Raw genomic sequence first — 15146 nt, 5'->3', positions numbered from 1 at the left:
AATTATTGTATAGAGATATTATTATACCATAAGAAACAATAATTATAAGGAATTCAGGGAAATATGAGCAGTCTTATATGAGCTAATGCAGAGGAAAAATAAGCAGAAATACATATATATATATATATATAGTTGTCTATCTATCCATCTATCTATCTTTAGAGAGGCACTAAAAATAATCAGTGAAAAGAACAAAAATCAGAGGAAACTGAATATCATATAAATTAAAAAAAAACAATTATATTTATGGTCTGAATGGGAATGCCCCTTTTCTTTTCAATGAAGATTTAGGGGAGTGTAGAATATACATTCTGTCATATATATGGTTGATGTGTTGATTGGTTTGGTTTTGTTTTCATTGTTGAAAAAAGGCTTTGTAATGAGAGATTCTGGAAATGACTGATTCATGAATAATTCTTACATTTTTAAAAAATATGTTTACTATATTAAAGAAATCTAATGGATGAAGGAATGTGGTACTGTGTCTGGAAAATGCCCCAGTCTGGAGGACAAAACTTTGGTTCTAATCCCTTCATTGTAACTTATTACCAATGGTACATTGAGCAAGTAATTTAATCTCTCTGTGCCTCAGTTTTCTGTTTCGTAAATAAGGGGATTATATTAGACAATTTCCAATATCTCTTTGACTCTTGAGGGTCTATGAGTTTCTCACTATAACCTTTGTTAGCCTAATCAACTTTGTGATGCTGGCAAAGTTATTTCCATTTATCATTCATTATATAGGGGACTTCAGTTTGTTAGGCCTCACTTTGTTAAAGGTAAGGTAAATTAACTTGCTTATAGCTCCAGATTGCTCCAGTTATAATTGACATCCAAATGCGTTAACAGTTACTTTGAGAGGGCTAATTGGCCTCATTTGGGGAAGCAGGTTACTTCTAAGAGTACCATCTCTGTTCACCACAGGATCAAACAAAGTTAAACCTTGAAAGCCTGAGTGATACACAAACTGCAAACTTCCACTGGTCCTTAAGATTATCAGATCAAACAGAAACATATTTCTTCTCTGACATCTTATTTCAGTTTTGGTAACCTATTCACGCAGAAGTCATTTCTTCCTTTTCTGTGCTTCCTATTGTATAACCATTGTTTGATGCTTCTCCATCAAATTTCAAAATTAATCTCATGGAATATGTGTTGTTTGGGGGAGGAGATAAATTTAACCAAAACAGAAAAGGTAGTTCAAAGTATACACATAATTAGACTCACAAATTTTCTTGTATCCATACAAATTCTTTTGAATGTTAATAAACATTTCAAGAGGGAGAATTTGGCATACAGATAACATGTTGGTTCATTATACTATGTGGTATTCATCAATGTGCTACACAGTATTTTTTTCTTTTTCATTTTAAAAGAAAGTTCCCCAAACTATAATCCTCCCATTACCTTGATGAAAGGTAGCTGCAAGTTTGGCCACTCACAAGTTTTTGGAATTAATGATGTTTAGAAATACATGGAATGATTTTGTAAGTAGTTCAGTTCCCTGAACATAGTCCTTTAGTACTCTAGAACTGGGAATAGACAGATGGCCATGGTGTCTTCGCACCTTGATTTACTTTCTCAAATTTCTCCATCCCTGGAATTGGGATGTCTCCTTCCTGACAGAATCTCATTTTGAATGGCCAAAGCCACAGAGGTAAAGTTATATGTGGATATAGATATATAGATATATAGACAGATCTAGGAGCTGATATTTCTGATCCTCAAACCCATCATTTGAACTTATGAAGATCAGGAAAATAAATAATTAAGCAGTCTTTGTAATCTCATTACCCTTTCTGATTTCCCCTTTCACTGATGGCTTGGAGAGCCAAATTTTCCTGAAATCTTTCAGGAGCACTGCTCTTTGTTATTCATCTTGTTAGCAATGCCCATTTATTCCTAAGATTTCCATATTCCTCCTGTTAATCTGGAACACAAATTGGATTTCTCCTAGATAAATGCGAACTCTGCAACAAAAGGAAATTTTTAAAATAAAAATAATCAGGCTTGCTTACTTTGCTCTGTGACCTTTCCCTAAGTACTAAACTTCCTTTATCTCTTTGTGTGCTCTCTCGCTCTAGCTCTCTCTCTCTCTCTCTCTCTCTCTCTCTCTCTCACACACACACACACACACACAAACTGATACTTTCACTCATTCACACTTAATTCCTGATCTCTTGGCTTGGAAATAGTAATAATGGTTGCTAAGGTTGTGAGAGATATGTTATTTCAGTGACAACTTAGCAGAAGGTAAAGATAGTTTTTTTTTTTAATGGATTGTATAAAAGAAACAACACTTTCCCCCCAGAATTTCATAATTTTAAATACTAGGACCAAGCAGTCTAAAATAGGATATCCCTCTTTCCATTGGACATTTGATAGTGCAAATATAGCATCATTTCACAACACTGCTTCACTACGATAAACAATAATTTAAACACAATATTCTACATTTTTTAATTAAGAGGAATATATCCTTTATGACAATGGGAAATTTTTGTAAACAACTAAGAATGGGTTAGTTCTCTTCCATAATGAAAGCATTCATAGTCTGAGAAATAACAAAAAAAATCACTTTTTACACAAATTACATAGGAATATGTGTATTTTGTCAGTACTGTGGTTCTCATATAAATGATTTATTGAAACTTGTATTCACAAACTATATTTTAATAATTTGTTTATATAAGACAGTTTTACTAGGAAGAAATATGATTGTCCTGTGAAACAATCTTTTAAAATGACTTAAAAGATTTAATCATTTAAAAGAAGAATGTAATTGATTTACTGGAAGTTTTATCCTTTAACTATACATAACAGTACCTTGGAAATGCATGGGATGTATACCCAAGGTGACCATTTTAAAAAGGTGCAACCCAATATCTAATTCTATATAAAGCAATAGACTATGAAAACAAAGATTTGAACCACAGTGTTGGCTCAGTTTGCCAAAAGATTAAAATGCATAGAAAAAAAATTCTGCCAATTTCAGTTATCATGCACCACCACCACAATGTTGAAATGATGTATGTTTATATACTATAAACAAAGCCTTGAAAATATCCCATATGGCCTTTATCTGCTTATGTTTATTTAAGACAGAAAAAAAATGAACTAAGCTTACCAATAAGATTGAGCTGTGACCGTTTTATGCTTTATCTGGATTGTGGTTTTTGAGTCAGGTGAAGTTGCATTTCAAATAAGCAACAATCAATTTTCCAATGAAAACAATTTTCTTGGTCTCCAGGGAAAACAAGGAGAAATACCTCAGCACAATTAACTGCCTCTGAATCAGATGGTTGGTAAAGAGTTCAGCCAGGTGAACCTAACAAGCACCCCAATTTCCCAATCCAGTTACACATGCAGTGTCAGTGAAAACTGAAGGATGTCAGAAAAAGAGGAGGACCCAGCTTGAACTGAAGGAGGTGCCACAGCTAGGTGTAAGATAGAGCTGTAACTAAAACTGAGGGACAACTGCACCACATTGGCATGACGTCAAGCATGAGAGATGGAAACTCTGAAGAGAGGAAGGGTCCACATACCTTTCCTCCCGGTTCTGTCCCACACACACCCGGCCTCCATGACGAGGGGTAGGGTTACTGCAGGAACGCTGACGGACTTGGAAACCAATGCCACAAGTTGTACTACAAGGTGACCAAGAAGTCCAAGGAGTCCAGCCTCCATTTCTGTTGGGAGAGAAAATAATACATATCAGTTGTTGAAAAGTGGAACCAAAAGCAACCTTCTTCATCAAAAATTAAAATAGGCATCTACCCATCAATTCTTAAATTTGTGAAGGGTTAAGTATGCAATCACAAGGATGATATGGATTGCACAGGCAGTGAAATAGGCCTTCCAAATTATACTCTCTCAATCACTGATTTTGAGATCTTTTATTTTGCCTTCAAGATGGGAAATTCTGCTAATAGCACAAATCAACTTAAAATGTTACAAACATTTCAATGGTGATCCTCAGATAACACTAAAAACCATTCATTTACCAATCCAAGAACTGAATATAGGGTATTGAAGTTTCATTTTTAAAAAAAGGAATTTAAAGACAGATCTCTATACATGGATTCCTGTATCATTTGGTTTGTAGTCTGTTATTTATTTTAAGAGTTGACTACTGAATCATTAGTATGGTAGAAAAGAAAGAGCACTGGATTTGGATGGAGCTTTGAACCAAGCTCTATCATTTTCTACCTATGTGACCTTAGACAAATCACTTAAACTTATCTGGGTTTTAGAGCTTTCATCTGAAAAAAAGGGGGGGGGCTCTAAGTTTCCTTCTAAATCTTAAGCCTATTAACCATTTTGCACGTATGTATGTGTTTGCATATATGGACACACATCTATATCTATATCTATACATATACCACATATATAGATATGTGGTTAAATCTGTATAGGGAATTCCTGATAAGGAAATTCCTTCTTATCAGGCAGTTGGGAAACTTGAATTGAGTACTGAGGAGTAAAGTGACTATCCCAGAGCCGAAGAGCCATGACAGAGATAGGAATGGAAACCAGATTGATCTGACTGACCTCAGTAATATATCCATTCCATCGTCTGCCTTTACAAATCCATTCCTGAAACCCTTCTAAAAACAAAATAAAACAAAACAAACATTTATTTATTTATTTTTGGTGAGGCAGTTTGGGGTTAAGTGACTTGCCCAGAGTCACACAGCTAGTGAGTGTTATGTGTCTGAGGCCGGATTTGAACATAGGTCCTCCTGACTCCAGGGTCGGTGCTCTATCCCCTGCGCCACCTAGCTGCCCCAAAACAAAAATGTATATATGCTCATGGACTATAAATATCTTTGATAACAAGGAACAGAAATACAAAACACTAATTCTAATGATAGCAGTCTGAGTTGATGAATGTGCTACTGTATTTAAAGCCTAATAAAAGTAGAGAAGGAATGAGTCTGAAGCTGTGTATTTGAGCTAGCTTTGCAGGTTTCTAGCTATGTGACCTTCAATACATCTCAGAAACCATGGATTTCCAGATAATCATTAAGCCCAACTCAAGTTCAGTTTTTTCAACTGTCAAAAAAGGGGACAATAATACTTATACACATTATGTGGTTGTTTTGTGGATCAGATTAGATAATGTATATTAAAAATGTTACAAATACAAGTATAATTTCATATTATAAATGATGCATGTTAATATATTAAATAACAAGATTTTACAAATATACATACTGCATCTCTATAAGAGAGAAGTATTAGACATGCTATTGATATTATAATTTAACTAAAATATCTGGGATATGCATATATATTCTATACATAAGTCAGGGTACATTGGTAATATATTTAATATATTTCTTCAGAGGTTTACAAAGAATTTTCTTTACAACAAGCCTTTGGTATATATGATAAATATTACATCCTTTTAATGATTGAAATATATTTATTATAATTTTCTAAATAAAAATAAGTGATGACCACAAAAATTATATTTTAAATTCTATTTTATTTAGTTATTTATTATATATTCAAAATAATATTTTCAATAATTTAAAAAGTTTTTTAAAAAACAAATTTTCAGTGACAGATGAAATGTACCGATAATATATATTGAGAATTAAAATAAATTGAGAATGGAGGTACATATAGAAAATATATTACATTCACCTCCAGGTCACATAACTATTCAAAATAATGAATCTGATTCTTATTGACAATATTTTCATTTATATACTTAAAATAAATACATACATGCAAAATATTTTAGTTGTTTCCTAGTGTTTCTGTTCACACCATCAAAATTAATTAGCTAAGATAATAAAGGGCTTGATATAATAAAAATGTAATATAATCAGTAAAATTAACATTCTTTCTAATGGAAAATCAAATGAAGAATTTCCCTAGAATTTTAAATAAACATTTAATATTTATATTTACTAGTGAACTGGCTTTGAAACCAAAAAGACTTAAGTTCAAGACCTAACTCAGACACACTAGTTTGTGACTATGGCAAACATTTCACTTCCTTAGGTTCCTAGGCAGCACTCTAAAATGTTAAGTTACAAGGAAGGTGCCATCTTGTTTTGCTAGAGGGAGTTTCCTCACTCAGAAATTACCTACAGCAATAAATTAACAGGTATTGGCTCTATCAATTTACTTGAGAAAGAATAAGATATGTCTTTTTTGAGGGGAGGGGACAAAAGCATCAGATCTATGATATCTCCAAATCACAAAATGAGGTGAAATAATCCCATCATGTTTCAAAGGAAATTAGACAATATGATACACTGGCATTTGCTATCATTTTTAAATGGTCTACTTCATTTATTACAAAGCCCCAAAGAAGGAAAAAGAAAGAGCATGTTAACATATTTAAGTTAAAGTTAACATATTTTATTTTTATCAATTCTGGGGGAGAAAACCCATCAACACCATGCTGAGGTTAAAGTGAAAGAATTGTTGCCACTCTTGAGTGGGAACAGATTTTCATTTAAAATAATAATAATAATAAATCATGTCAAGTGAATAAGAAAAATTAACTGAAAATATTTAATTTGCCTAAGCCTTCAGTAATTGCCTTAAGTTTTTTGGACAAGATAACTCCCTGAATTGAACTAGCTATTTGGTTTCCTAACACCTATCTCATGGTAAAATTTTGACATTTTCACCAGATGAAATAACAATCAAGAAATCCAATTCTTCTTCTACCCTATAATTTCACAAAATTTCACAAAAATTCAGCCTCAGCACCCAATGTGCAACAAGAAAGGGGAATACCATCAAAGTCAGAGATCACACAGGCAAACAGGCCTACAGCATCACACTATGACTACAGGAGGGGAAAGACAAATATAGTCTCTATATAGAGACTATAAGACTACATTAAGAAAACTGTAGTATGGTTATAATTGCACAGTGAGGCCCTTGGAAGCATATGGGAATAATAGAAACCAAAGCTGGTCTGCCTTGGACAAGGATACCTCAGGGCTCCAATGTTGTTAGTATTGTGCACTGAAATACTAACGAGGCCCTAGAAGATTTAGTAATAGGAATCTCAACTATCTGGGGGGAAGTTGGGGTTTGAGGGATAATTATACAGACACACAGATTCAAAGGAAAAAAATGATTTTCTGGAAGGACCACATGAATTCTTAGAAGAAATGTAATGAGAGGAAAAAAAATGAAATAGAAGCTCTTGAGGGAAAAAACACAGAAAAATAGCTTAGAAGAGGAAACAATAAATCTCATTCAAGTAAAAGACTCTCTGAAAACTAGAATAAATCAAACAAACATCAATGACTCCATGAAATAGGAAGAAACATTACAACAAAATCAAAAAAAAAACTTGATTTTAATAAAAAGAAAATGTAAGATTATCTGGCATAAAAATGTACAACTGAACTGGAAAAAAAGTCAAAGAAGTATAATTTCAAAATCACTGGACTCTCTAAAACCCTTGATAAAAAAAAAAGGTAGGCAGTAAGTATGAAATCACAAATGAAAATCAACAACTCAAAGAAACCCCACAAGGAAAAGTTTCAGGAATGTCATAAACAAAATCCAGAGTGCCCATATCAAAGAAATAAATATTGCAGCCATTAAGAAAGAAGCAGTTCAAGTACCAAGGAACCATGTTCAGTATGACAACAATGATGAAAATGAGAGATCTTGAAATACCAAAAAAAAAAGATATAAATGGAATTATGCTTAATACACAAACACAGATAGTAGAACTAAGAGGTGGAAATCACAGTTATGTATATTCAATTAATCATAAAGAACTCCTTGATAATTACTGCAATGGGCAGTTAGATGATGTAATGGATAGAATGCTAGAGATATATCCTGAGTTTCAATCCTTCCTCTTACATTCAATAGTTTTATGACCATAGGCAAGTAACTTAACCTCTCTGTGCCTTAGTACCCTCATCTGCAAAATGAAAAGATTGTATTCAATATCCTCTAAAGTCTCTTCCAGCTTAAAATCTATCATTTCATGACCATATGATGTTTTGATGGGTCTAGAATTCATTGTTTTGGTATTCCTTCCAACACTGCAGGTAGTAACCCATCCTTCCCTGCCATAGTCTGTCTCTAATGGTATTCCATAAATCCAACACAGAGTAAAATGTACTAAGGACCTAATTTGTGTTCTTACAATATTGAAGGATACTAATTAGAATTGTCTAAAAATATATATTGGCAGTCTTGCAGGGCATCAACTTCCCCATGACTAGAAATCATTAAGCACAGTTGCCATGAACAGATAACCACCTATATTATAAGTTATAGAGGAGATTGGAGTTGGAATATATTATTCATGAAGTCATACTCTATAACCCTAATCTTCTGTGATTGCTTTGATGATGATGCTGTTGATGATGATGAACAAGATGGTAGGATGGTGACACTTTCTATTAATGTAACACATAAAGAGCTCCCCATTTGATTTCAGAAAATATTTAATCACTCATTTGAAATTTCCTGTTGAACACTTGATGTTATTTTGTTGAAAGATGTGTGAATGTGGCATTCATTTAGATTGAATACATTCTTACCTGTTTAAGAATCTGCTTGTATTGTTCTGTTCGTTATTAGGAAATAATTTCTATAGAGTTCTGAGATAGTCTAGTCCAGGGGTGGAAAACCTGTGACCTCAAGGCCACTTGTGGCCTTCTAGGTCCTTGAGTGGAGCCTTTTGACTGAGTCCAAGTTTTACGGAACAAATCCTTTTATTGAGGGGATTTTTCTGTGAAGTTTGGATTCAATCAAAGGGCCGCACTTGAAGACTTAGAGGGCCACATGTGGCCTCTAGGCCACAAGTTCCCCACTCCTGGTCTAGAGTTTTTGTTTCAGCATAAGAGTAAAAACAACATGAAGACTTCTGAAAACTACCTTTTGCCAGGGCTGTCAAAGCAATTATAAAAACAAAGACAAATGGTAAATGGAACTATTGAAAAAAGAATTCTGTGATCTAGCTGAGCATGTTCCTGAAAGTGACTTAGGGAGAGGAGGATCAGATTATTTCCCGTCCTTTGTTGTTTCTTCTTTGTCAGTTCATACTGTGTAAGCTCAGTTTTTTTTCCCTAAAACAACCCACAGAAATCCAAACTCTCAATATATTAAAACCTGGGGTGAAATCAACCTGTTACTTCTCTATGCATTGGTACAGTGTGAATGACAATGAAGAGGGTGGGGGGAACATTTAAAAGGCATAAGGAAAACTTTATAAAAATGTAAACAATAAAGGTCAATAAACTTGGAATAATTTTTTGGTTATGTTAGACTTAGCTCTGTACAGAAGCTTTTGCAATGAAACTTCAAATCAGTTTGAATTTACCTATCTCTAATGACCAACCTCACCTATAGTTTCATCAGCTTTCCCACTTGTTTGTCAACATCTACCCCAGAAAGAGTCAAATAGCAGTGTTTCCATTGAATGAGATGTAACTTAAAGACTACATCATTCCAAATCATTTTGGTTCATTTACATGTCACTTGTAGTGGTAGAAAACTAGAAATTCAGATGCTCTAATTCCAGAAATGTCTGAATGAGTTTTAGTGAATTGAGTGACCACACCTTTCATGCCTTGAGACACATGGTAATTGGCATTTTATTGTCAAACAAAAACCACTAATGAATTACCACTTAGCAAACTTAACCACGTTAACCCGAAAATAGGTCATTTCCTCCTTAAGGACTAACATGAAAAATGTATTTAAAAGAGAATATAAATAAGGACCAAAAAGCATGGAAACCAATGTATCAAGTTGGCTGAGTAAAGTTAAAGGGAAAAAAAAACTGGTGGAGTTTAGGATTAATTTCTGTGAAATAGAGAAAAAAGAAAAGTTAGAATCAAGTAGAGTTCTAGGACATAATGTTTAGATGTTTTTCCCCATATTATTACTGCTGGCCAATTGAAAAGCTTTATGTAAAAACAAATCTTCAGAAAACTTTTCAATGATCTAGATACCTTTCTGAGCTTTGATATAGTAGTATCAAAATTAAAGATGAGCTGGACACCATTGTTTATTATTCTGAGAGGATTAATGTGTTATTTCATATTTTGCATCCATGTGGGATTTTTCAATGTTAGAAACACAGAACTTAAATTAGCATGGTGTTTACAACAATAAAAGAGTAGGAAAATATTCAATTTGGTGATATGCATTCTTGTCTAATGATGATTATCTGAACTGTATTATTGACGTTTCTGATACTTTATTTTTGAAAGCATAGGAATAAATGACAAGTAGTATCTATCCAAAACCATCATTGAAGATAAGCTAGAAGTCTTTCCAAAAAGATTAGAGGTGGAGAAAGGATGTCCATTATCACCATTATTATTGAATATGTTCTAGAAATGCTAGCTATAGCTAAAAGAAAATGAGCATAGTAATCTAGTATTCTACAAACCCAAAGATCCAATATTTTGGGATAAGAACTCACTATTTGATAAAAAAAAATTTGCTGGGAAAACTGGAAAGGAATTTGGCAGAAACTCAGTACAAACCAACATCTCAAATCATATGCCTAGGTGAGATCAAAATGGGTACATAAATTTAGAATAAAGTGTGATATCAGAAGCAAATTAAAAGAGGATGGAATATTTTAACCATCAGATTTATGGATAAGGGAAAAATTTATGACTAAACAATACATAGCATTACAGGATATAAAATGGGTAACTTTGATTATTTCAAATTAAAAAAAAAATACACAATCAAAACTAATGCAGCCAAGATAAGAAGGAAAGCAAGAAACTGGTAGAAAATATTTTAGAGCAAGTTGTCTGATAAAGGCCTCAATTCTCAAATATATAGAGAACAGAGTCAAATTTACAAGAATATGAGTCATTCCCCAATTGATAAATGGTCAAAGGATGTGAAAAGGTAATTTTCAGAAGAAGAAATCAAAGCCACCTATAATCATCTGAAAAATGTTCTAAATCACTATTAGAAAAATACAAATTAAAACAACTCTGAGGTACCACCTCACATCTATTAGATTGACTAATATGACAGAAAAGGAAAATGATGAATGTTGGAGGTAGCAGGGAAAAATTGGGACACTAATGTACTGTTTTTGGGTTGTGATCTGATTTAATCATTCTGGAGAGCAATTGGAAGTAGACCCAAAGGACTATAAAACTGTGCATACTCTTTGACTTAACAGTACCACTGGTAGGTCTGTACCCAAAAGGGATCAAAGAAAAAGGACCTATGAGTACAAAATATTTATAGCAGATCCTTCCTTTTTTTGTGGTAGCAAAGAACTGGAAATTGAGGGGATGCCCATTAATTAGATAATAGCAGAAAAATTATGATATATGATTGTATGGAATTCTTAAAATGATATGGGTGATTTCTTTCGACTCATGCATGAACTGGATTTAAATGAGGCAGAATTGTGTGAAATCATTAGTTTTACTCTCTCTTCCAGAGTTATCAGAGTCCAATGACAAAAATCAAGATGACTAGTGATGCCTTGAGAATCAGTGGATGACCTTGAAGTCTTCAATGTCTGACCAAACTCGAAGCACTCCTCAGTGCATACTTCCACTGCAGTCACAGCTTGTTGGAACAAATTGTTCACATCTGCCGATTCCACTATTCACAGTCTTTGGGTAGACACCCCACTAACTCACCAATGGGTTTGAGGCCCATTGGTGACCCTCAATACTATAATGGAATACTATTGTGCTATTAAAATGATGAGCAGTATATGTTCAGAATAAACTGGGAAGACTTACATGAACTTAATAAGCAAAGGGAAATGAGCAGAACCAGGAGACAGTAACAACAATATTGTTTTATGAGCAGCTATGAATGACATGTCTATCCTCAGCAGTACAATGATTTAAGACAATTCCAAAAAACTAATGATGAAAAATGCTATCCACCTCCAAAGAAAGAACCAATGGAGTCTGAATGCAAATTGAAGCATACTTTTTGAAAAAAAGCTTTCTTCATTGTTCATTTTGTTGTTGTTGCTCTGCATTTTCTTACGCAACATGGCTAATGTGAAAATGTTTTTTGTGACTGCACATGTGTAATTGATATTTCATTGCTTGCCATCTCAAGGAGGGGAGAGGGAGAGAATTTGGAACTCAAAATTTTTAAAAAATAAATTTAAAAAATTATTTACATGTAATTGAGGAAAAATAAAAATAAAATATTTTTATTTTTGTTGGTATTATGCAATATTTAAATACTTTTAAAAAACCTTTAGTATAGATAATGCAATCATCTATAAACTCCTTACTATCTTTAAAAGTAGAGTTTAAAAACATAAAATTATTTCTAATTCTAAATCCATGGTCCAGTGATACCACACTCCATATTTTCATCTAACGTACCTGGAACAATTAGCAATTTCCACTCTTGGGCCCTCGCATTGCCAGCCTCCACACTGAGGAGAAGGGTTATCACAGGAACGAGTTCGACAGAGGCAAGAACCAACCATATTGCCATCTGTATGAGTACAGGATATCCATGGTGACCAGGCTCCATAATTTCCATCCACTGTTAAATTTCTTGTCTAGAAATAAAATTCAAATAAATGCACGATGAAAACTTAAGATTTTTTTTAAGTTAGGAAAATGAAAAAAGCTTCATGTGAAATGATCAGACTTGGTTAAAGATTAAAAAAATAGAGTAGATTCAAAAGAGGTGTGAGAGTTAAACAGTAAGATTTGGCCCTATACCAAGCAACTCACTTTACATATCTGCTCTTGAAGACAACGATACACTCAAATATGAGCACAGGTCAATAAGGAAAGAGATAGTGATAACTACTTGACATAGAGAACTACTGGGTGAAGAAACTCACTCTATTAAGTTAATTTGGCCCATTCCCTGTAAATTGTGGTCTTAGAGAGTTGTCCAATGAAAGGTTAAAAATCTTCCCAGTCACATAGGCAGTAAGTGTTAGAGGTAAAACATGAATCCAGATCTTCCTGAATTCAAGGCCCATTCTATGTATAATATGTTTCGCTGCCTGTCTATTTTGAAAAACATATTTATATTCAGGTTTCTTGCTTGGTAGGTGATTTTTATGTTGGCATTGTGATGGGGAATCTAGGGACATGAGGTAGAGCAAGAGATGAGCAACTCTGTCATTGCTACATTTCACATGATTTAACAATAAGATAGCTGCTTCAAGATGTCTCATAGATGAAATAATATGTTGGCCTGGAAGGTGTGGTAAAATTCCACTGTGTTCCAAACTCTAGACCTAAAGTCCTAGTATATAGGATTTCCTAAATAAAGAAACTTTTGGTCTAATTGTTTTCTGCTATCATACCTCTTTCCTGGAATGCCTAATATAAAGGAAATTATAATGAGATTATAATCTCAATCTGGATTGCTTTCAGCACATTATTCAGAATATTATCTCTCATATTAGGTTAACTATGTTGCTGAGAAAAAAACATTTTTTAAAAAGTGAAAGCAATGGACCATATAAATTTTTTTTGCACTAAAGGGAAAGTATGAGGAAGTGTAAAATTTCATCTTATCGGTTTCTACATGGAGCTATGAACATAAGCAAAAGAATTGTTCCAAGGTAAGTTTACTCCATTTGTTCTATAATTGTGTCTAATACCTAGAACTCAATTTTAGCCTGAAAATAAAATATATTTGTCACATAGTTTGAAAAAGGAAGAAGCCTGATCACACTCAAGTAGTGTGCATCTAATCTAACTCCTGATGTTGGTCATACTCTATCCATTCCACCAAAAGTTCCATCTCTTAACTAATAATTACACTTCTTAAGATTCATCTTTCACATACTACACTATCCCAGGGAAGAGACAAGCTGATGTTCTTTTAAATATAGCTGAAAGAGCTGCAATCCATCATTTCAGAATACTGCTGACATGTGTTTATTGGAAATAACATATCATTCTTTGTGCAGGAAAGTAGAGCTGAACTGGGCTTTTGCTCCTCTGTTTTTTGCAATACAACAGGAAACAGTGATTTCCTGTTTAATGTCGAGAGTGTTCATTCTCTCTGACATGGCTGGGTGGTAGACCAGAGATAACATGTCCCTGGTCCAATTAGTGTCAGAGCTATGATTACATCTCTCCTCCTTTATTTTCAGTGTTCAAACATGCCTGATTCCACTGAGGCTGCTGAAAATCTTGAGTACCAAAACATAGCTTTCTCTCTTCTTCAAGTAACAATAGCAAGGCAGACAGGTAACATAACTGCATCATCTCCTCAGGCAATTCACAATGTTTCATCTGATCCTACCAAGGGTGCAAAGAAGACAGCAATACACAGATAGTCATCCCACGGGGAAAATGTGATAGAACTGTCTCAACTTCAAAAGCTCCTTGTCACCTTTCCTGGTTAAACCAGGAATGAACTTGAATGGTTGTATGATGTCCTCAGATTTTCCATAGGACATAGCAAAGATATTTTGGTAGCTTTGGTTCATACTAAAAAGGCATCCAAGCCATTATTTCTACCTCTAATGACCTGCTGGTGTTCCTTATGGGAGCTGGTACAGTGTAATTGGGGACTTCTAACATTTAAATCAAATCAATTTCATAGCTCTCACATTTCTACTTGTTCCCCAAATTGTTTTCACCAAATATTACTTAGACTTGTACTAGCTTTACTTTGAATGTAGTACTTTTTTGAAAAATCATCATGTGCATTCACAATACAAAATCCCTCCTGCTGTATAAATGGTATTATGATCATTTTCAGAGTAAAACAATCTTGAATCAATTGTTCAATGAGTCAGTGATATTTAATAACAGTAACCAGGCAGATTATTTGATATGATATTTATAAAATATAAAACTGGTTATAACTATGTAGTGTTCCATTGGTTACATTTATACTGATTATTAACCATTCTTAAGTAACTTTCCCCTCAGACAATATACAAAATTTGCTCTGAGAAAGATGTGTATGGTTTTACTATTGTTCAGTTCTTCACTTTCCTGTTCCATTTTTTAAAAAATAATTTTCTTTCTTCCTTTTTTTGAGGGAAATAACATTTTTGTTACTATATTTTTTATTTTCTTCTCTTAAATGTGACATGTGGTGTACTATCCTTCAGAGAATTACATTGTGATTTGGGCAAGTTTTATGTTACTCTATATCGTATAAATAATTTTTGAAATGGCAGGTTGTTGAGGGATGAT

General features: G+C 33.6%; 1 protein-coding gene across 1 annotated transcript in view; it reads right to left on the bottom strand.

Moving 5' to 3' along the window:
- Nucleotides 1-15146, bottom strand: part of SEMA5A (semaphorin 5A) — a 651274-nt gene that overhangs the window by 99318 nt on the left and 536810 nt on the right. The window contains exons 14-15 of the mRNA XM_027868972.1: nt 12345-12526; nt 3546-3689 (exon numbers count right to left, since the gene is read on the bottom strand). Of these exons, the coding sequence (XP_027724773.1) occupies nt 3546-3689; nt 12345-12526 (326 nt within the window). The remainder of the gene's footprint in view (nt 1-3545; nt 3690-12344; nt 12527-15146) is intronic.

Source organism: Vombatus ursinus, unplaced genomic scaffold, assembly GCF_900497805.2.
Source record: "Vombatus ursinus unplaced genomic scaffold, bare-nosed wombat genome assembly UNPS02014791.1, whole genome shotgun sequence".
NCBI lineage: Eukaryota > Metazoa > Chordata > Mammalia > Diprotodontia > Vombatidae > Vombatus > Vombatus ursinus.
The sequence above is the reverse complement of the archived record's forward strand: the minus strand, read 5'-3'. Positions and strand labels throughout refer to the sequence as shown.